General features: G+C 48.0%; 3 protein-coding genes and 1 pseudogene across 4 annotated transcripts; 1 reads left to right on the top strand and 3 right to left on the bottom strand.

Annotated features, from left to right (window-relative positions):
• Positions 1-2,537: 2,537 nt before the first annotated feature.
• LOC125553450 (transcription factor ICE1-like) lies at positions 2,538-7,470 on the bottom strand. Its single transcript, XM_048717231.2, has 4 exons — positions 6,338-7,470; positions 3,330-3,551; positions 2,936-3,106; positions 2,538-2,827 (listed from the first exon to the last, which is right to left on the bottom strand). Exons 1-4 carry the CDS (start codon positions 7,325-7,327, stop codon positions 2,747-2,749), a joined length of 1,464 nt encoding a protein of 487 aa, XP_048573188.2. The 5' UTR covers positions 7,328-7,470; the 3' UTR covers positions 2,538-2,746.
• Positions 7,471-8,143: 673 nt separating this feature from the next.
• LOC147974613 (uncharacterized) lies at positions 8,144-8,463 on the bottom strand (annotated as a pseudogene).
• A 6,597-nt stretch (positions 8,464-15,060) lies between these two features.
• LOC125550409 (chromatin remodeling protein DDM1) lies at positions 15,061-18,416 on the top strand. Of its 2 annotated transcripts, none has more exons than XM_087517622.1 (5): positions 15,061-15,181; positions 15,766-16,440; positions 16,508-16,694; positions 16,783-16,958; positions 17,667-18,416. In XM_087517622.1, exons 2-5 carry the CDS (start codon positions 15,791-15,793, stop codon positions 18,253-18,255), a joined length of 1,602 nt encoding a protein of 533 aa, XP_087373748.1. In that variant the 5' UTR covers positions 15,061-15,181; positions 15,766-15,790; the 3' UTR covers positions 18,256-18,416. The 2 variants fall into 2 exon arrangements, with proteins under 2 accessions (XP_087373748.1, XP_048569356.2); XM_048713399.2 differs by having other exon boundaries at positions 15,135-15,265.
• A 629-nt stretch (positions 18,417-19,045) lies between these two features.
• On the bottom strand, positions 19,046-20,328 carry LOC125554560 (alpha/beta-Hydrolases superfamily protein). The gene has a single exon (XM_087517623.1). The coding sequence runs from the start codon at positions 20,204-20,206 to the stop codon at positions 19,229-19,231; it is 978 nt and encodes a 325-aa protein (XP_087373749.1). The 5' UTR covers positions 20,207-20,328; the 3' UTR covers positions 19,046-19,228.
• Positions 20,329-22,320: the final 1,992 nt, after the last annotated feature.

Genomic DNA, 22,320 nt, shown 5'->3' with positions numbered 1-22,320 from the left:
CATGTGGTTAGGCAACAAGCTTAAGTGCATCTATTCAAATGTGAATACTTTCTTGAATGAAATTGTAGGATAAGAGAAGATGGATATGATATATTCTATCGAGCCGATAAAACTTCTTCCTACTCAATCAAGCTGCTTTTCATTCCATTGATTTCTCGCTTGCTCGAGAATGAGCAAGTTTTAAGCTTGGGGGAGTTGATGGCTCGAGAATTTGTGATGTTTTTTGAGTGATTCTTATTTGGTTTTCACCGGATCTTTTTCACTTCTTAGATATTTCTAACGCTAATAATAAAATCCGTTTTCCATTATTTGGGAGGAAATGTCATATATGGAAGGAAACCTGAGGAGAATTACGACAAATCAAGCCAATTGGAGCAACTTCCATGTATAGACTCAAGCCACTAGGCGCAGCAGATCAAAAGACGACATTCCATATGACCGCAAGCACTTGTGTGAGCGATCGTATCGAGTGCCAACAGCTCCACCACGTCTATACAATACACTTTCGTGAAGGGACCTAGGGGAAAAGAGAACCCTAGCCGCCGCCATCATAGCGAGAACGGAAGAAGAGAGGAGATCGGAAGAACCTTTGGAGATCTTCTTAGTTTTGGTCCTTTCATCTCCATAATCATCACCCCCTTCACTATTGTAAGAGGAATTCCAAGTTGTGAGAACAATTGTAACTCTATTCAATCTCATCTGGAGATCAAGACTATTTGAATTATCAATTTCATCTTATTGTGGATCCTCCCGGTATTATCGATATGGTTTTCATGGGATCTATCTCTGTTGTGATTGATTGATTTCTTATGATACGTGAATAATTCCCTATATATAGGCGTGTGATATGTAGGTGAGTGGTAAGATTCATATGTGCCTAATCTATATGCAGTCTTTTGTATTTGTAGTAGTATAATTTGTCTACTATGTTGTTATATTGTGGTGAACCCTATGTATGTTGTCCAATTTAAGGGCCCAGGCAACACGATATCAAGACCTACACAGATAAGACATATTGTTTAGGAAATATGTGAACTTTGACTTGACAGGTGGAGATATCTATGAGGACCGAAGACAATATGAGATAACGGTGATCCATTAAACCTAATGCTTGGTTCTGGTCCAAGGACCTTAGTTGTGGAAACGACCACTCTGTGGCAACGGTGAAGCAGGACCATAGAATGATATATAATCCCGTGATGATGAGTTTCATAACTTTAGGGTGATCCGCCTATGGAACACACATATCAAATACTATGAGTATAATACAAGGTAACTGATATTACCGTCGCACTGAACCATATATATTCTTATCATGAACTGAATCTCTCCGCCCCTAATCTCTTCATTGCAGAAAACACCACCCTCACTTTCATTTATGTTAGTTACTTATAAGAGTTTTTACCTTCGCTACTATAAAACTTTTGCCCTTGTTACTCTGGTTTATCCATTTACTGAGACAATAACAATATTTGCAGAAGCTCAAGCAGTTACTTCACACAAGAATTATGACACTTTGTGTGTGACAGAAGCGCCACTATAAATACTCTCCTATGCTCTTCGTTGGGACGATTATTAATTGAGATACTTCCACGAAAGTGCTACACCACCCAGTTTGGCTTGCAGACATCACTTGGGTTCCATGAAGGCCACCGCCACCATGTCGCCGGGTTACACAACTGGTGTCTTGCCCGGTAAGCTGGGGCATAGACCACAGCGGTCGTCTTTCCCCGCCCAAAAACAAACCATGATTTGTGCTTCACGGAAGCGGGGAGAGGCTATCCCCGTCCCCCCTCTAGTTGAAGCATATCCCTCCAGGGCTACTAGCAGTCTGATGAGCGGGCTGCCGGACATGGTAAAGACATGTCGTGCGAGTGGAGATCCGTTGCGGTCAGCCGCAGACTAGTTTGACCATAGCCTGGTATAGTTTAGTTAAAAGTATGTCCGAAATGTAAATGTTTTCGTCCGGTTTAAATAAAAATCATCCGATTTGCATGTAATTCTCCGGTTTGTTTAAAGCCGATTTGAAATATATGCGCATAGCGTTGGATGGTCGGCCCTGCATCCATGTCCGTAGACGGATGTTGTGTCCGTTTTACGGGTCAATGTTGCATGTTGCTCCGAGCTGTACCGTGGACGCAGCAATTTTTCATCAAGAAGAATACCCTAATACGCATTGGTATTTTGATGAAACGAAGGAGCATTAAATAGGCTGCAAGCGACGATTATTTTTACCCTATAAAACACTGGACCAGTTTTTCTTACCAAGCTTTCATTGGAAAGCAGCCAAATCCAGCGCTGCCAGTGTCAGGCTGCAGTGAAGACGGCGTTGTTGGGTCCAGTACAACGACCACCCTGCCTGCTCCGTGAGTCCAGTAACTCACCAGAACAAATTCTCAAAAAAAAAAAAGCAACTCACCAGAACAGAATCATCGCTTGGTTTTTGCAAACCGAGCTGAAGCCACAGCAACCAAAAAAAGTGGAAAAAATCGTGCAAGGAAGCGAAAAGACAGATCATCCAAGAAAGTTTTACGCCTTATTATTAACCAAACACAATTCACGTTCAGGCTTAACCATGACGAAAACAATCATGTACCGAGAAGTGCTCGAGTAAAACAGATAACTGACATTATTATGTCCAAAGCCATGGATACTTATTGCAAAATCGTCTTTTGGAAAGAAGAAAACTCGTTGTAAATTCCTTTGGTATGCTGTCCTCTGAAGTTGGTTCGGCTCTCCTGCCCTCCTAAGCCGCTGGTTGGAACCCCGCAGATTTCAGGAGCACCGCCTTGATTTCCTCAGCCTGAGGACCAGGGCCATCCTTGCACTGCTGACATGAAGAACAAACAGAGTAAGTTGAGGGATTTTTTAACGGCACAAAGTATTTACATTCCACTGTTTCAGAAAACGTGGTGACAGGCTTGTATCACAGTACCTCGGCCTTGAAGACATCCAATGTAAAGTCATTGAAATAGCTGATAACGGCTTGCTGCACGTCAAGGCCAAGGCCTTCGAGGGCCTTCAAGGAAGAATGCACAACACCCGGCCTGCGAGAGCACATCATGCGGATGTTGACGGCCCGACCTTCCCGAAGCTTAACCTCAACCTGTTGCAGCCAGAGAAAGTAAATAAATCTTAGGTATGCAGATGATCACACAATCTAATGTATACATCAATCTTTTATAGCTTTAGTTTTCTTCTCGTCTATTGCTAACAAACATTAGCAAAAAGAAAAAGAATACCATATCATGTCAAGGGGGGCAATTTTTTTTGATATGCAGGTTTAGCTCTGCTTGAGTGAAAATTCAGAGAGATCCAGAGATACTTACACATGGTTCCTGAGCAGGAGAGCTTGTCAGTTCCTCCTTCACGCGAGATGGCAGCGCGGGCATTGTAGGAGTTGTAGGAGCCAGAGGGTGGATGCTTGTAGGTGTCGGAGGCAGCGAGGACGCGGAAGGAGATGCCTCCAGCTCATTCTGAAGAACATTGATCTTCTGCTTGAGCTCCTTGAGGTACTCGATTGCATCACCAAGAATGGAAGCCCTGTCCATCTAGCCATTGCAACCACATAAATCAGTTAGCGAATCAGCCATAGAGAGGAAGGATAATTTGTTAATTCTATGTATGCAGAAAAAATTAAAGATGAAATCTCAAGTAATAAACAATTAGCCATAGTAGATGGTGTAGACTACACCATGATTCATGCTCTTCCCAGCTAAAAGAACTTGTGGATTCTCTTGTGCGTGAAACTAAAAGATTCGGGAAATACCCTTTGGCTCCCGCATGTATATGCACCCTATATGAGGATTTTTTATAAAAAGTCAAAATAGTTCAAAAGTATTTTTAGATTAAACTTGACTTACTTGTGCACTAGTATATAAATTTTCATGAAAAATAAACCAACGTTGACTTCACAGTGAAAAAGACAAATTTATTTGCTATAATAGGTCACTATTCATGCTATTTTGACCGAAAATTTATCTTTTTTGAAAATAAGTCAAAGAGGAATTTTCTTTTTCTGAAACTTTTCTCACTAGTACAATGAAAGGGCAAGTTTATTTCAAAAATATATTCAGAATTTTTTGACTTTTTGTTGAATTTCTAAATTGTTTTTTCATATAGGGTACATATGTACCCAGGAACCAAAAGTTCCGCTCCTAAAAGATTCTCCTTATATAATTTAATAAATCGATGTCAGGTGTGTGCTCATCATGCTTTGATCCACCAGATGTTGCATTTTGAGTTAATAAAGAACACCCTTTTATAAAATATAATCATTATAAATAAATGTAGTTGATGTCTTTTGAACAGTTCCATGATGTATAATAGTCTCCGGTATTTGAAGTTGCACTTTTCTGGCGGCACACAAGTAATGCAAAAAACATGATTTAAAAATTTATAATTTTTTTGCAATCTGTTATACCTCTAATAATTGACTAGAACCTGAATAACATGCACCAAAAGCAGATAACAATAGTATATTTGAGAGAAATCTATTTGTAGTACAACTCATGGACATCAATCACATTTAACTCATATAAGAAGCAACACATAGGAAATAAAAATTGTGTAGTTATTTAGTTTGAGAGGTATAAATTCAGTAGCTTTTGTAAACAAAACTTATGGCCATGCAAATACATAATCATCAGTAGAAACTAAACAAAAAAGCCAGACGAGAGATACTGGAGTAGATCTCCAAGCTAGCCAGAACAAGTGTGTGTGTGTGTGTGTGACTAACAAGGCTAAAACCTCACTTATGATATGAGACGTTCTTTAAACTAGTGTGCATCCACAACTCTACACGGCAATTTGCACCAAAAAATGCATAATTTACTATTTCAGACGGTAAGCTAGAGCATGAATCTTATCATGTAACTATTTTTATGATTTATCTCTCTGCAGGGCGTGGCTAACTGCCATACCTGTGGCCCTATGCGATCAATCTAGAGTAGGACAACTTTTCCTTTTTTGGAAACTTGCATGTTCATTTTTGGCAACTTTTAGAAATCGCACAATTGGCTTTCGAAAAGTCTTGCCTAGCTTTTGGAATCTGAAACTTGTGTGACTTTTTGAAACTTCTGAAATTTTAAACTTAGAAGAAAACAAAATTTGAAGTTTCAACTTTCGGAACTTAAACTTTGGAATATTTGAACTTTCAATATATATTTCAATTTTTGGAACTTCCATGGGAAAAAAGCTCAAAAAAGCCACATGTGCATGTGCCCCACATCAGGAAAGGGAGCATATGAGAGCGAAGGGGAGAAGCCACGTGCGTGAGCCACTCCGCTGGCAGCGTCCCGACGAGAAGACGCTCCCCTAACGAGCAGTGAGGGTGCCGTGGAGGGAGTAATTTCGCACTCTACAGCTCTATGATAATTGAGTAGAAATGGAAGAAGAGACAACACAGACAGCTGTATGGTAAGATGGAAATCGATTTATTCTAGTAAAATAGATATGCTGATTTAATTCGTCTAAGAAAAAGAAATTTATATCTCTAGCAACTACTAATGACAATATGATGGAAACACCAAATTTAATGATTTGAATTTTCAGAATTTTGAAACTTTCACACAAAAAAAAGCCGAGAAAAAGGCCAGATATGCATGGGCGCCATACCGAGAAAGAGAACATAGGTCACGTGTGTGGGCCCCTATGCCTAACTGTGTCCCGACGAGCAGACGACCCCCCAACGGGTGGTCGGTTGTGGAGGAGTAATTTCACTCGCTACACCTCTACGATAATCGAGTCGAAACGGAACAAATGCCAGCAGCGACAGTGAATGGCGATACACTGGACAGCAATTTAGCTTTAATAAAATAAATGTGCCGATTTAATTCGTACGATAAATGGAAATCCGTATATCAAGCGACTACTAATGAAAAAATTACGACAATTTAATTTATACATGCAAAGAATACATATACAGTATACCAAGCAATGACTAATACCTAAAATTACTTCAATCTTTTTTTGCGGGTTAAAATTACTCTAATCTAACAAAGGCAAGTAGAAATATGATAGGCAGTCATCCTAAAACAATAGAATTACGGTCATGCCAAATAGAGAGAACCATCAACGCAAAATAATGCAAACATAACATGTTCTAAGGGGTGTTTATGCTAAACCACAGAACTTGTCAGACTAAGGGGTGTGCATGCCCAGCAACAAACTTATGAGCTAAGGTTTCTGTTATTCTGTAGATGACACACAGGCGTTCCAAAGCCTGTGTTGGTCCATAATCTACAGGTAGAACTGCACCTGAGATGCGTGGATGAACTGTGACAAACCGTACAATGCGAACGATAATTCTTGCTAAAAAAGACAGAGAATTTCTCACCTTGCTGATCCTGGGCACGACAGACCGAAGCGCGTACAGCCGGTCGTTGAGCTTCTTCCGGCGACGGCGCTCCGCCAGGAGGTTCTTGGCCGGCATCCCCTTCTTCTTCCCGTTCCCTTCAGCCGCAGCGCCGCCGGTGACCGTGCTGTTGGCGTTGGACTCGTTGCCGTCCTTCCTGCCGCTCTCCTCGACGCCCCTCCCGTCCTCCGAGTCGTAATTCAGCCCGGACGCGTCGATGCTGATGATGTCATCGTCGGCGTCGTCGAGTATTATGTCAGGCTCCGCTGCCTTACGCTTCCTCCCGCCGTCCTCTTCCCCGGCGTTACGCCGGAGTGCGCGCTTCTGGAAGAGCGTTGGCTGCGCGCCCGACGCCGGGAAGTTCTCCAGCGGCCTCAGCACCTTCGCGTTGCCCTGCCCAGAGAAGGCAGCGGTCTGGGGCGCCGGAGCAGCCGGCCCCTCTGAGGATGGGCCGCTCCAGCCCGGGGCACCGGTATCGAACAAGTCGAAACCAGCGAGGTCACCGAAGTCCGTCGTTTGTGCCGGTGCGGTGCCGAAGCCACCGAACGAGCCGAGGAAGTCTGTGTTCCCATGCGGCAGCAGGGATGCGTTCGGCGCGTTCCCGGCGCCAAGAAACGCCGAGAGGTCGCCGGAGATGTCGAGGTCGAACCCAGGGACGTCGAGGAGCGGGAACATCTGGGAAGCATCCCCGAATCCGGAGCTAGATCCCGACGCTTCCACAGTTGCCGGCGCCGGGATCATGGACCCGTTCCCGGCGGCGTCGCCGACCGCGTCGAAGTACCAGCTGTCATCATCAAGCATCGGCGGGGCGCCGAACCCCCCGCCTCCGCCCGAGGGCATAGGCAGGAGGTGCTGGTCGTGGTGGTTGCCGGCCTCCAGCCCCATCAGCGCCGCCTGGTCGTGACCGAGGCCCTGGTGTTCATGGACGTCGCCTTCCTGCACCCAAAGACAAGTATTGAACTGCGGCAGCATAGCCGCGGAAATGGCGGCGCTCCGTGGCTATGTTTGGTGTGGTAACTGCCCGACGAGGAGCTGCGATGCGCAGAGATGGCAGAGCGGGACAGAGGAGAGAAGATGGCGGAGGAGGTCCCGAGGCGAGTTCTACTTCTCGCACCGAATTGGGTCTATATGCATGGCAGGAAACCACTGTCCACTGCTGGCTGCCCACGGAAGAAAGAAAAGTGTCAATTTACTAGAATACCCACCCCACCTAATATTTGTTTTTCCTATTTATTTCTTTGAAGTTTTTTTTCTTGGACCCCAATACAGAGCGTATGTCTTTTTTCTTTTTGCGGGTAATACAGAGCGTATGTCAGTCGAGGGGTCCAAAATACCCAGCCCTCCTAGTACAAAGCGTATGGAGCGAACGATTGAACGCCTGGAAAAGGCAGAAACGCCCCTAAGGTGCTTTTGAAAGAGACCCCAAAAAAACTCTCTCCATCCAAAAATACTTATCAGAATAAATAAATGTATCTAGACATATTTTAATTCTACATACATCTATTTTTATTCATTTTTCTCAAACAAATGTTTTTGAACGGAGAGAGTATTAAGGAACATGGTGACTGTTGGGATATGTTTTTTTTTTGGCTCAACGCTCAGGGTGACTCTTAGAGCACCTACAACCGGATATGTTAAATATGACCCCTCAAACCGGACGCGTCCGCCGGCAGTGACCAGGCATGCCTCAATTTTCACGAGTTGCATCCGGACATCTCATACTAGATTCTTAAATCTATACAGAGACATGCAAACGAAATAAACCTACGTACTACGTCAATCACTTAGCTACTCGTCGTCGGAGATGTCGACGATCTCCGTGCCCGGTTCCGGCAGCATGGGCGGCAGTTGCAGCTCCGGCTCCTCCGGCTGCTCTGCTTCGGCCTCCTTTGCCTCTATCTTCGCGTCAAGTTCGGCGAAGAGCGCGTCAGCTCCTGCCGAAGGAACGCCCGATTGGCCTTCACATAGGCCTCATCCTGAATGGACTCCAGGATGGCCAGCTGCTTCGTCATCTCCTCTGATTGGGCGACGATGAACTCCGCATCTGCCTGCTCCATGTTGAAGCACGGCAGCTCCTGCTTCGGCTGCTCCGCCTCCTTCACCTCCATCAGAGCTAGCTCCTCTCCCTCCTCTTCCCTCGGCTCTTCGGAGGCAGCTCGACAACGATGCGGGCGACGCGTGTGGCTTGTCTCGCCCGAATCTCCTGCTGGATCTCGTACCAGCGCTCCGGCGCGAGCATTGCATAGTAGGTGATCTTCCTCCGGACAATGGCGGAGCGCCGGAGTGGGAGAGAGAGGAGATGGATGGGCTCAGACTGGCGGCGCAGAGAGGGGGTGGATGGGCTAGGGTTGCGGGATGCCTGCCGACTTAAATAGCCGGATTTGGTCTCGGGCGGCGAGTGATACGTCTCCAACGTATCTATAATTTTTTATTGCTCCATGCTATATTATCTACTGTTTTGGACTATATTGGGCTTTATTTTCTATTTTTATATTATTTTTGGGACTAACCTATTAACCGGAGGCCCAGCCCAGAATTGATGTTTTTTTTCCTATTTCAGTGTTTCGAAGAAACGGAATATCAAATGGAGTCCAAACGGAATAAACCTTTCTGGAACGTGATTTTCTTTCCGAATATGACCCAAGAGACTTGGACCCTACGCCAAGGAAGCTTCGAGGTGGGCATGAGGTAGGGGGGCGCGCCCTATACCCCCAGGCCCGCCCCACCCTCGTGGGCCCACCGAAGCTCCACCGACGTACTTCTTCCTCCTATATATACCTACGTACCCCCAAATGAACAGAGACGGAGCCAAAAACCTAATTCCACCGCCAAAACTTTCTGTATCCACGAGATTCCATCTTGGGGCCTGTTCCGGAGCTCCGCCGGAGAGGGCCGTCATCACGGAGGGTTTCTGCATCATCATAGCCTCTCCGATGAAGTGTGAGTAGTTTACCTCAGACCTTCGGGTCCATAGCTATTAGCTAGATGGCTTCTTCTCTCTTTTTGGATCTCAATACAAAGTTCTCCCCCTCTCTTGTGGAGATCTATTCGATGTAATCTTCTTCTTTTTTGCGGTGTGTTTGTTGAGACCGATGAATTATGGGTTTATGATCAAGTCTATCTATGAATAATATTTGAATCTTCTTTGAATTCTTTTATGTATGATTGGTTATATTTGCAAGTCTCTTCGAATTATCAGTTTGATTTGGCCTACTAGATTGGTTTTTCTTGCCATGGGAGAAGTGCTTAGCTTTGGGTTCGATCTTGCGGTGTCCTTTCCCAGTGACAGAAGGGGCAGCAAGGGACGTATTGCATCGTTGCCATCGAGGATAACAAGATGGGGTTTATTTCATATTGCATGAATTTATCTCTCTACATCATGTCATCTTGCTTAAAGCGTTACTTTGTTTTTAACTTAATACTCTAGATGCATGCTGGATAGCGGTCGATGAGTGGAGTAATAGTAGTAGATGCAGAATCGTTTCGGTCTACTTGTCACGGACGTGATGCCTATATACATGATCATGCCTAGATATTCTCATAACTATGCTCAATTATGTCAATTGCTCAACAGTAATTTGTTCACCCACTGTAGAATACGTATGCTCTTGAGAGAAGCCACTAGTGAAACCTATGGCCCCCGGGTCTATTCTCATCATATCAATCTCCATCACTTTAATCTTACTTTGCTTTTTTACTTTGCCTTTTTCTTTTCACTTTGCATCTCTATACCAAAAATACCAAAAATATTATATCTATCAGATCTCACTCTCGTAAGTGAGCGTGAAGGGATTAACAACCCCTAATCGCGTTGGTTGCGAGTAGCTATCGTTTTGTGCAGGTACGAGGGACTTGAGTGTGGCCTCCTACTGGATTGATACCTTGGTTCTCAAAAACTGAGGAAAATACTTACGGTACTCTGCTGCATCATCCTTTCCTCTTCGGGGAAATCCAACGCAAGCTCAAGAGGTAGCAAGAAAAATTTCTGGCGTCGTTGCCGGGGAGTCTACGCAAAAAGTCAACATACCAAGTACCCATCACAATCCTTATCTCTCGCATTACATTAGTTGCCATTTGCCTCTCGTTTTCCTCTCCCCCACTTCACCCTTGCCATTTTATTCGCCCTCTCTTTCCCAATCTCCTTCTCCTTCTCCGCCTCTCTTTTCCGTTTGCTTTTTTCTCGCTTGTCTTTTGTTTGCTCGTGTGTTGGATTGCTTGTTTGTCGCGATGGCTCAAGATACTACCAAATTGTGTGACTTCACCAATACCAATAATAATGATTTCCTTAGCACTCCGATTGCTCCTCTTGCCAATACAGAATCTTGTGAAATCAATACTGCTTTGTTGAATCTTGTTATGAAAGATCAATTCGCCGGTCTTTCTAGTGAAGATGCCGCTACTCATCTGAATAGCTCCGTTAATTTATGTGATATGCAAAAGAAAAAAGATGTCGATAATGATGTCGTTAAATTGAAGCTATTTCCTTTTTCGCTCAGAGATCGTGCTAAAGCTTGATTTTCGTCTTTGCCTAAAAATAGTATTGATTCTTGAAACAAGTGCAAAGATGCTTTTATCTCTAAGTATTTCCCTCCCGCAAAGATTCTTGGAACAGGGGCAAACCGGGCAACTGCGACCAAATCGACCGGGGAAAGGGAAGGTGGAGAAGTGGCCCATGACCACGACCAGCGCTATGCCGGCTCCAGCTCCCCCGCGAAACCATGTTTCGCCCCCGCGCCGAAGGCCCAGATAGGCCCGGCCGAGCCCGAGACGGGCTCGTGAAGCCCGCGTCATCGCGCTGCAGTACACGAGCCGCCGTCACCGCTACCCCCCGCACGAGTCGCCCCGCCGTCCGTCGGAGACGCCGCAGAGGAGTTCCGGCCAGGCCCGCCCAGACCCAGATGGGGCCCAAAAGGGCCCAGATCTTGGCCGGGAGGGCATCGCCACCAGCCACTGCAACGCCTCGCCGCCACCTCGCCACCCGGCACCGCGCCACCCGAAAAGCCACGCCGCCGCCGGATCCGCTGCCGCCGAAGCACGCCGTCGCCGCCAGCCACCCGAGTCGTGGCGCTGCGTGGGGAGAAGGGCCGGGGCTGCCGCCGCCGGCACCACCCGAGCAAGGCCCGGTGGCCCAGGCCGGCGGCGGCGGGAGGGGGAGAAGGGGAGGGAAGGCGCTGGGGAGGGCGGGGAGAGAGCCCTCGGTCGCCTCGCTCGGGGAGGCGACGCGGTGTACGGTGGAGGGGGAGGGGGAGGGGGAAGGGAGGTGGACGGGGTCGGGGAGAGCTAGCGGCGGCGGGCGCTGGCCGCGGCCACGGCTACCCGCGACGGGGAAGCCGGCGGCGGCGCGGGCGGAACCCTAGGGAGGGGGCCATTCCCTAGGATATATATTCGCCGCAGAGTGAGTTGATGTGCCTTGGACTGTTTTCATGGAATGCAAAACAATGAGAGGCCGCAGTGATATGTGATAATCAAACTGGCAGCTAAACTGGTGCTATTCTGATCTGATTGTATGTTGGGTAGTACTATATATAGCATGCATGGTCGATCTGATGGTACTAGTCATGCGGCATTTATTTCAACTACTATTGTTATTTTATTACAACGGTATGTTCGTATGTAGCTGAGTGTCCTACTTTCGGACATCATGGAGGGCAGGGGGCATGTTCATGTGACAGTAGTAAAACGAGAGAGACCTCCGCTCAATAACTACGTTGCACTATTTTCTTGGACAGCAACGCATGTGCTAGTAACTCGGTCATGCCTGCATGCACGCACGCCTCTGACATGCACCGGCGGTTAGAGGCATCTCCAACTGCGACCCTTAAAACGCCCCCGACTGTTCACACGTGTTGTGCTATTCAATACGGGACTGTATTAGTTTGAAAAATGATTTAAACGTATTTTTCTCCGCAAATTGAATAAAAACATGGAAGCTTTGTGGGCGTTCGGACACCACTCACGCCTGCTTCTGACCATTCTAGACCACTCAAACTCTCTTCTCCCTCGCCCGCGCGCGTTCCCGCCCAGCGCCAGCGGCCGCTCCACATTAAAGACGGCTCAGGACGGACACGTCGTCTGACTGCCTCCACCATTGAAGCGGCGCGCCGGCCGAGGACGCTGCCCGTTGCACGCTCGGTAAAACATGTCTTCTCACTGCATTCAAATGCCTCCATTAAACCCGCGTGGAAGCCGAGAAACCCATTTCGGCCACTCGTATGTTCACAAGCGGGCGGCATTAAACACAACGCCGGGCATGCTCCTCCCGTCCACCCACTATTTGAAGGAGGCCAGACACCGGGCAAGAATCGCACCACTTCGCCGCTCCCCATTTCCTCCCGCCACCTTTTCTCCACCCGGTGGAGTCTTTATTCACAATGGGCCAGCTGCTACCTTTATCTTGTTGTGTCATGCCTGTCTGAAGGCTCCACGGCCACCACAAATTACACGCTTATGTTCAAACATACACACACCCATGTTCCAGATCAAACTGATAAATTGACAATCATGCCACCCATGTTGTAGATCAAGTGATAAACCCACAATATGCTACTTTATTAGAACAATCAAGTGGTTTGTTCAAGTTTCTTTTTTGTAGATTGTCTCTTGTCATGAGTTTGTTATGAGACATAAGCCACAGAAAAATGCGGACCTTGGGAGGAACTAAAATGGAGTAGACAGAGGGAATGTTAGATGAGTTGCACACCTATAAAGTTGATAATGCTATAATGAGAGCTAGTAGTATACCCTCCCCTTGAATCATATTGCCAATAAAATGGCATTAGTGCTATTGTTAAGAGAAATAGACATGACAATATGCTCAAGTTTGTACCAAGATTTTTTTAGATGAAAGGCATAAAGCCCGACTTCAAATTAATGAAGCCATCAACCGGCTAGAATACAAGGTGCAGATTATTACACGGGCAAAGCATGGGAAAATCTGAAAAATTACAGAAAGAGATCGCACCAGGCCCAAACTATAGCAGCAGGCCGAAGAGGGAAATCGGCAACACAAAGGGAAACAAGCCATGCAGCTGGAGAGTACAACACAGACCTGAACAACGGGAATAGAGGAGTCCACAGATCAGCAAAAAGCGCGCGGAGAGGAGGATCATTTCTTCAAGGTGAAACCATTGCCTCTGCCACAACCCTGTCGTGTCATAGCCGGAGGGGAGACCACTGTCTCCCCTACATCCAACATAGGGATGTCGATCACCGGCCGACCAAGCAAGAACGCAGTGGGGCAACATCCGTTGAAGAGTAACATGACACAAATCCCCCGCCTCCACCACCACCGGATAGCCAAGGATGCACTACACCGCAACTACTACCAACCCACAAACTACAACACCCCAACCCTACCCCGAAACAGGTGCCTCCAAGGAGTACCACGGTGTCGGTGCGCTGCCGCCGGCCGACCAACGGCCTAGGTTTTCACCCGCTAATTGAGGGGAGGAGAGGGGAGAAAGCTCATCACACCCTTAGGAGGACTAATGGAGCCGGAGGGTGCCATAGTGATCGAGGTCGATGCGGAGTCGACCAAGGGATTCCCCCATTCCAGGCATCCTCCAACACACCCTCTGGCGCCAGAGCGGTGCCGTAGTCATCCGAGCAGCATAGCCACTCTGCCACCCAACCGCTACCCACGCGACCGGAGGGGCGACCAACACCTGCAGTGCCACCCACCGGAGAGGTCAACGCCACCAGCCAGATCCGGGGTCGTTGCCCCGATGCCCAAAGCTCCCTGCGATGGAGCAAGGCAACAGAGCCTCGCCACCACCTTCACTGGAGGTCGCTCGATGACCGACGACGTCCTCAAGGTGGCGGCAGGGAGGGAGGGGAGGGGAGGAGGGTTGGGTGGCTCGGGTGGCTAGGGTTCCGTCACCTGCTCATGAGCTAATTGAATGTTGATCAAGTCATGACCCCTTTAGGAAACTTAAATTGGGTAAACTGAGACACTAGCTAGACATGCTTTGACCAAGGCATGTTAGTAGAGGAAGAGAGCAGTTTCCCTCTCCACCCAATTATTCTTTTGAGAATTTTATCTATTATAATCATTGGATATCGAGAATGGATTTTTGGAGCTCGAGCTCCATGCAACTCGTCTTTTAAAAAAAGAGAATAAAAAATCATAGTTTAAAGTCCTAAAAGATTCTTGAAAAAAAATACAAATCAAGATAGAGATGTGTACTACATTCCTGTAAAATTTCATGATGAAATATGCTTTGGTGTGTGGTGTATAAAGAAATTGTGGAGTTTATAGTGAATATTACATGTGCTAGAAATACATGATATTTTTGTAGCTTTCATCAAAATGTATTTCATCATGAAAATTTAAAGAGATGTTGTATACATCCCTTGGTTCATGGGTATTTCTTTTCAGAATGTTTTGTAACTTGAAAATATGATTTTTCGAGCTTTTAGAAATAGAGCTCCAACAGACATTTCCATTGGATATCCTCATTTCATTTCTAAGCTTATCATAGTGGAGAGGAACCAAAGTAAATGGGCAACAAAGAACAGATGTTTCCACTGGAAAGCTAGCTATCAGCTCTAGTAAATAAACACAACAAAGAACAGCTGTTTTACATTTTCAAACTTTCTCAGCCAACAAAATCCACCCTTTGTCGAAAAAAAAAACTTTCTCAGCTAAAAAGAACACACGTATAATGGGCCATGTTACCAAAGCCCAGGAGGCCAGGAGACGAGGAGAGAGAGAAATTTTCCCGTCGAGCTTCAGGGCATTTCTGTCAGCTCTGCTCACGCTTTCCCGCCTGAAGCCCTTCCCTCCCTTCCGAAGCCCTCGCCGTCCCGTGCCACTTCTCCCCTGCGGTTCTTCTCCCTCTCCCCTTTCCAGTTCTTTGCTTCCAAATCTTTTCCGTTCCCCGATCCATTTACCTGCCTGTTCCTTCGAAGGTACCATGTTCCCCCCCAAAGGATTCATCATTCATGGGGCCGGAAAAGGGATCTGGGATCTGGTTCTTTAGGGGGGTGGCGGGGGGGGGGGCGATTTTAGACTTCGTCTTTCAGAAGAAGTTGGGGGATTATCTTTCTCGAGGTGAAAATATGTATTTTCCTTCGACTATAAGATTTAAATCGATATTCTAGAGTTCATGCTCTCGTGCGATTGGCTACTGTGTATGTTCGCATTTAGATTTAGTTAGGGTTTCAGCATTTATGTGTTGTAGGAGTAGTCAAGTTTTGAGGAGGCTGTGGGGTGAGATGACGGTCAGGATATAGATGGTCGCTGATTCCTGGTGCTATTTCTTCAGGTTTTAATTTGGTAGTGATGATTTATTCTAAAATGCGTGGTCAGATCTCTAGCTGAAGGCCCTTCACTTTTTCTTGGACCAAATTCTGCTAGTTCTCCAACAATTTCGATTCTTTGGTCCGATTTAACTGATTATTTGACGCAGAGTGTACGAATCTTGGAAGCCAAGAATGGGGATGCTTCCCTCACCACCAAGGCAGCTAAGCATCGTCAAGGCGGTGAAGGAGGAGGATCAGTTGTTGCACTCTGTCAAGGAGGAGAATGTTGATGATCATCCAGATGCAAGTTCTTATCCATCTGTTGACCTTGAGGCTGAGGATAGCGATGCATCGATGGAAGTGGAGGAAGAGCAGCCATATGAGGCCCGCCTCAATGTAGAGGAGGAGGAGGCTAAGGGGAGAGAAGCTGTGAGACTTGTTTCTGATCCAGTGACAAAGTTTAACAAGTTTGATGAGCTGCTGACCCAGGTCCAGCTCTATTCGGAATTTATACTTGAGAAGGTGCTTGAAGGATATAGCAATTATAGCTCTGCTTATAATGCTACTCTCACAGAAGAAGAAATGTGGGCAAAAGAGCAGGCCGAGCTTGTTCCATTGGTGTCTGGTGGGATGTTAAGGCCTTACCAGATTGAGGGTGTGAAGTGGCTAATGTCGCTTTGGTGTAATGGGCTAAATGGGATACTAGCAGATCAAATGAGTCTTGGAAACACAATCCAGACAATTGGATTTCTTGCTCATCTCAAAGGGAATGGTCTGCATGGTCCATACATGATCATTGCCCCTGTTCTCACTCTATCAAACTGGGTGGATGAGATCTCTAGGTAAAGTTTCTAAAGTTTCCTTTCAGTGTTGTTAGTTAATGTCTTACATAGAGAAGCTTGGTTTCAGGCTTGTTCCGTCTATGGCATGTCTGATTTACTATGGAGATAAATTGGCTCGGTCAGAGATTAGGAGAAAGTTGATGCCCAAAACTGGTGGCCCTGATTTTCCGATAATAGTGACTTCATATGAGATGGCCATGTCCGATGCAAAAATTCTTGCTCAGTACAGGTGGAAATACATTGTTTTTGATGAGGTGACGGAGAAGCAAGTACCCTAAATCATTGTCCTTTGTGGTTTTCACTATTTTATATTTATATGTCAACTGCATACTTCTTTTCCAGGGCCATCAATTGAACAACTTGGAATGTGAATTATCGAGGAAGTTAAGGCGGCTACCAATGGATAATGGGCTCCTTTTGACTGGGACACCATTTCAAAATAACCTAGCAGAGTTGTGGTCGCTACTGAACTTTGCTATGCCTGACATATTCTCATCTCATCAGGAATTGGAATCATGGTACAATTCTTTCAGCTCACACTCCCACCTTTGCCCATCCATTTTGTAGATGCCAACATACCCATAGCCTCCATATACTGGAATCACTTCTCAACTTCATGTGTTCATTAGTGACTGATCGCTGCCTTGAGGCCTAGCTTTCAGAAAGCTTGCTCTGCCATATGCCAGAGCTTGTGTTGGCTCGGCTAATTTTCACATGCTGTTGTAAAACCAATTTAAATAGATCTGTCAAATACTTAGGGAGATATAAAATTCTTTTACTAATAATTTATCTGTTGTAATTGTAGCAATTCCACGTTTGAAACAGATATTCTCGTGTAGCTGTATACAACCATATATCATGTTTTTAAGAAACTCCGTTGTCCTATGAGTATAATTATATATCATTCGGTTTGTTTGTTTTTTCTTATAAATATCTTCGCTTTGTTAATGTAAATTAGGATGTCTAGCCCTTAAAAAGCACAGTAGTTGAATGAACTGTCTGGACAAGCAATGAAGCAAACCTGCACATTATCAACTTATCAGTTTTTGCATATTTATCTTGTTATACATGTCATGTTTAATAAAATGTCTATCATGGCGAATTTTGGTGCCTTACATGTATTTCTTTTTTGAAGATGTTGGGGGGTTTCTTCTTAAATACTCCATGTATTATATTTGCTTTTTTTTGTGTGCCTCCGCTTGTCTGACAACAATTCCTCTTTAAAGGTTTGATCTTATCGAGAAAAGAGGTGAGGGACAAGAACAAACTATAGTCAACAGAAGGGTCCTTGTTTCAAAGCTTCACACTGCGTTGGATCCATTCCTTCTACAAGTGGAAGATTCTATGTGCTACAAGGCCAAAGCTGTTAAGAACTGGAATGCAATCCACCTCTCGGAAGACCACACGAAAAGAGATGGTGTGAGGTCTGTTGGCCAGAATTGTAAAGGGGCAGCAGCAGAGGTTTCTTCTGAAAATGGCGGTGAAGGCACTCCTAACATGCCATCCACTCGACTGGGGCTGGAAGGTAACAAAGCTAAGAGGCCACGAACAGATGATGCACTTCTCTCCCTGCTTGGAGAAACCAATGGCACAGTTCAAGCTTCTTTGAGGCCAGCTGAGCCTGTGCAGGTGCCGAAGGCAACTTCCCCTGCAGAAATCTTGGAGGCCCTCAGAGAGATCCCCGACTTGGCCCGTGCTGACCTTCTGAGAGCCTACAGCAGCCTGATCCGTGATGATCGCCAGTTTAGATCACTTGTTGCGCTCCCAATGGACATGAGGAAGGACTGGCTGCTCATGGAAGTTGGGAACAAGTGATGCCGGACGTGTTGCTCCAGAAGCATGCGTTTGGAGATTGTTCGATGGAGTTGAACCATGTAAACAAGTAGTAGTATGGATTCTCCTGAACTGTATTTGTTTACTTGCAAGAGCATTTGAAATCACTGGCGGGGATTGATGCATTGTCGATTTCCGTTGCATGCTCGCCCTGTTGATTCGTCATGTGCCACTGCTCAAAGTGCAGCGTTTGCTTGCTTGGCGGAGCTTCCAGCTTTGGTCGGCAACCTGCTGCAACAATTCGCAGTTCTGCTGGAAATTAAACGAGATGAGCAAGATAGGCCGCCCCCGCATTACCACCCAACTCCCAACCACTAAGTAACCATGTAGATTGGAGATGGAGACCACGACGACATGAAAATTTGGCATTGATACGTAGGGTTAGAGGCCACCTGTCAATGACAGGGAGTGGAATACTTGGGTAAAAAATGCAACCAAATGTGTGTCCATTTGTCAAAATTTATGCTGGTACTCCTCTATTCTTCTAGTACAGTTGTTCTGACAGAGAGAATTGGAGATTGGATTGTTGCGGAGCATCGATATTTTACCACATTGGATATTTTAGATCAAGTCTCAGATTCTGCTGGAAATTAAATCAAATGAGCAAGAGAGGCCACCCAACTCCCAACCACTACTAAGTTACTAACCATGGAGGGAGATGGAGACCACGACGGCATGAAAATTTTCATTGATGAGAAGCCATGCCCACTTGCTTGCAAATACGAAGATACTCCTACACAACACCAGGATCAGATCACACATTTCATCAATGTACAAGTCAACAAATTCTTTTATTGCGGCCGTACTTGCACCGGCCACGGAAAACACACACCAAGCACGCCCTGCCCATGATCCATGATCCATGATTGATCCATCTCTCCCAACAGGAACGACGCACCTGCCTGTACCTGACTGACACGGCCCGCGCGCGACGGGTGACCCAACCACTAACCAACTACTGTAGTGCGGAGTGCGGACCGGCGGCTGCGCGGGCCTTGAGCCAGCTGACGACGTCGGCGAAGACCTGCTCCACGTTCTCCTCCGGCTCGCCGACGATCTGGTGCCACATCCCGGGGTACACGCGCAGCGTCTTGTCCTTGCTCCCCGCGCGGCGGTGCATCTCCTCCACGCACGCCGGGTCGCACACCGTGTCGTCGCCGCCGTGAACCGCCAGCAGCGGCAGCTCCACCTCCTCGAACCTCGCCTGCAGCTCCCGGCACACCCGGAGGAGCTCCAGCGCGGTGGCGGCGCGGGGCGGCGCCGTGGTGCGGCGCGGGCTGGCCAGCGCCAGCGCGCGCTTCCACTCCACCTTGAAGGACCGCCCGGGGATGTTCCCCCTGGTAAAGGCGACGTGCCAGGTGGGCGCCACGGCGGCGGCCGCCCACAGCAGGTGCTCCAGCGGCCACGGCGGCATGAACCGGGGGCTGACCCCGCACATGGCGCCGTTGAGCACGGCGCCGTCGCACCAGCGGGGCTTGTCCCGGAGGTGCAGCAGCAGCGCGATGGCGCCGCCGAGGGACTCGCCGTAGAGGAAGCAGGGCAGCGGGGGCGGGTAGTCGGCGCGGAAGGGCGCGAAGGCGGCCTCGCAGTCGTCGAGCACGGGGGCGATGTCCGGGATGTGGGCCTGGAGGCCCTCGGAGAAGCCGTGGCCCTGGTGGTCCACGGCGGCCACGGCGAAGCCCTGCTTGGCGAAGTGGACGGCCGTGAGGAGCACCATCCAGCTGGACTCGCCGGTGAAGCCGTGGACGACGGCGATGGCGCCGAGCACGGGGGCGTCGCCGCTGGGCACCCAACGCTGCGTGAAGATCCGCAGCCCGCGCGGGTTGACGAAGGTGGAGGAGGTGTGCGTGACCCCGTGGCGCGCGTAGTACTCCTCCGCGGTGAGCCCGCCCATGGGGCTCCGCTCGTCGGCCTCCGCAATCGGATGCACCATGATGACGGCTTCTGGAGCTCTCACCCCGCTCCCCTGGTGCGTTCTCGGAGTAGTAGATGCAGACGAGGGCGAGGAAGAGGATATTTTATTTGGCAGAAGTACTACCAGACTCTGAGGGCGGATCGGCCGATGACGGCTGATGAATGATGCTACTGTACTACGGTATGGCGTTGGCGTGGTACTACCGTGGTACCGTCGATTCTTAAAAAAAATTATCATATTCAGGGTAGAAAAATAATACGATTTGCGGTATGGAATTTCTACAGAGTCGATTTGTTGTGTCGACCACAAAATGAAAAAAAATCTGTCACTCAGCGCAGAGGACACGACGCATTTATTGATCAGCGTACATTGATTTTCCTGGTGCATCTTCGCACCTACTCGTCTTTACAGCGGTGTGTAGACCGAAGACCCGACGAGGGTGTCGTTTTCGTTCCAAATCAGGCACCGGGAATTGAATTCTCGTGAACCAGATCTACAGCTTTTCATTGCGCCAAACAAATCGATTTCCTGGTACGTACCTCGTTCCATCTGGGGTGTTCGAGATGCTTCTCCATACTGCGTTTTACATGGCTTCGACGAGAGGCCACTTGGTAACTATACCCTTTTTTTTTAGGGATACTTAGTAACTATACCCTGGTCATGGGAAACCCGACCCGGTCGGCCTGACCTGACCTAACCCAGTCTTGCCCACGGGCCGGGCCTGGGCCTAAGTTTTGAGCCTCAAGGTCGGACAGGGTTGGGCTTGGGTTTACCATATTTGTGTTTTAAGGAAGAGGCTTGGCCTGAGGCCCGGCGGGCTTTTCCAGTTATGGGTTAGGCTTGGGTCTGAAATATAGGCCCGACAGCTGGGTCAAACCGGGCGCGGATCTAGGTATTCTACTGCAGGCTTTATTAGGCTTGACTCGACCTATGGCCAGGTATATTGGTAACTCATATGTGAACTAGAAAGTGAAAGATGCACTCGGTAAGGAGGTGTGTAGGGTCGTCTCTCGTAGGACTAGCCGCCCCCTAGCGCCGCCGCCCACCGCTCGCTTCCCCTAGCGCCGACGACGGCCTCCCTCGCCTCCTCCTCCTCCTCCTCCTCCTCCAAACAACCTTCTCGCCTCCTCCTCCTCCTCCTCCTCCTCCTCCTCCAAACAACCTTCTCTTTGTGCCTCATCACATACCAATGAACATCTGGCACTGAGGAAAACATGGCATGGACCGAGCTGAGGGCGGCCCTTCCCATGTCGTTGTCAGGGACCCTCAACGAGGTGCCTTGGCATATGCCCCTGTTGGGGAACATTGCAGAAAACAAAAATTTTCCTACGGTTTCACCAAAATCCATCTATGAGTTCATCTAACAACGAGTGATCGGATGCATCTACATACCTTTGTAGAACGCGAGCGGAAGCGTTCAAAGAACGGGGATGAGGTAATCGAACACGACGTGATCCAAATCACCGGAGATCCTAGCACCGAACGGACGGCACCTCCGCGTTCAACACACGTACGGTCAGCGTAACGTCTCCTTCTTCTTGATCCAGCAAGAGGGAAGGAGAGGTTGAGGAAGATGGCTCCAGCAGCAGCACGACGGCGTGGTGGTGATGGAGCTGCAGTACTCCGTCAGGGCTTCGCCAAGCGCTATGGAGGAGAAGGAGGTGTTAGAGAGGGAGAAGGAGGCAACCAAAGGCATAGATCAAAAAGCCCTCCTTCCCCCACTATATATAGGAGGGCCTAGGGGGGGCGCCGGCCCTAGGAGATCCAATCTCCTAGGGGGGCGGCGGCCAAGGGAGGTTTCCCTCCCCCCCAAGGCACCTAGGGGTGCCTTCCACTTGTGGGACTCTTCACCTTTGGAAACCCTAGGCGCATGGGCCCCTTGGGGCTGGTGCCCTTGGCCCATGTAGGCCAAGGCGCACCCCCTTACAGCCCATGTGGCCCCCGGGGCAGGTGGACCCACCCGGTGGACCCCCGAGACCCTTCCGGTGGTCCCGGTACAATACCGGTGACCCCGAAACTTGTCCCGATGGCCAAAACAGCACTTCCTATATATAATTCTTTACCTCTGGATCATTCCGGAACTCCTCGTGACGTCCGGGATCTCATCCGGGACTCCGAACAACATTCGGGTT

The sequence above is a fragment of the Triticum urartu genome, chromosome 4A, assembly GCF_056163025.1.
Source record: "Triticum urartu cultivar PI428250 chromosome 4A, HENAU_Tu73, whole genome shotgun sequence".
Classification (NCBI taxonomy): Eukaryota; Viridiplantae; Streptophyta; class Magnoliopsida; order Poales; family Poaceae; genus Triticum; species Triticum urartu.
This window is presented reverse-complemented; position numbering and strand designations above follow the sequence as displayed.

Excerpts from the sequence above, each read along its gene's own strand:
- LOC125553450 (XM_048717231.2), bottom strand. The coding sequence starts at position 7,327 with ATGCTGCCGCAGTTCAATACTTGTCTTTGGGTGCAGGAAGGCGACGTC. Across the intron at positions 3,552-6,337 it reads TCGTGCCCAGGATCAGCAAG|ATGGACAGGGCTTCCATTCT; the intron begins GTGAGAAATTCT and ends TGCAATGGCTAG. Across the intron at positions 3,107-3,329 it reads CTCCTGCTCAGGAACCATGT|GTTGAGGTTAAGCTTCGGGA; the intron begins GTAAGTATCTCT and ends TGGCTGCAACAG.
- LOC125550409 (XM_087517622.1), top strand. The coding sequence starts at position 15,791 with ATGGGGATGCTTCCCTCACCACCAAGGCAGCTAAGCATCGTCAAGGCG. Across the intron at positions 16,441-16,507 it reads TGGGTGGATGAGATCTCTAG|GCTTGTTCCGTCTATGGCAT; the intron begins GTAAAGTTTCTA and ends GCTTGGTTTCAG. Across the intron at positions 16,959-17,666 it reads CATCAGGAATTGGAATCATG|GTTTGATCTTATCGAGAAAA; the intron begins GTACAATTCTTT and ends TCCTCTTTAAAG.
- LOC125554560 (XM_087517623.1), bottom strand. The coding sequence starts at position 20,206 with ATGGTGCATCCGATTGCGGAGGCCGACGAGCGGAGCCCCATGGGCGGG.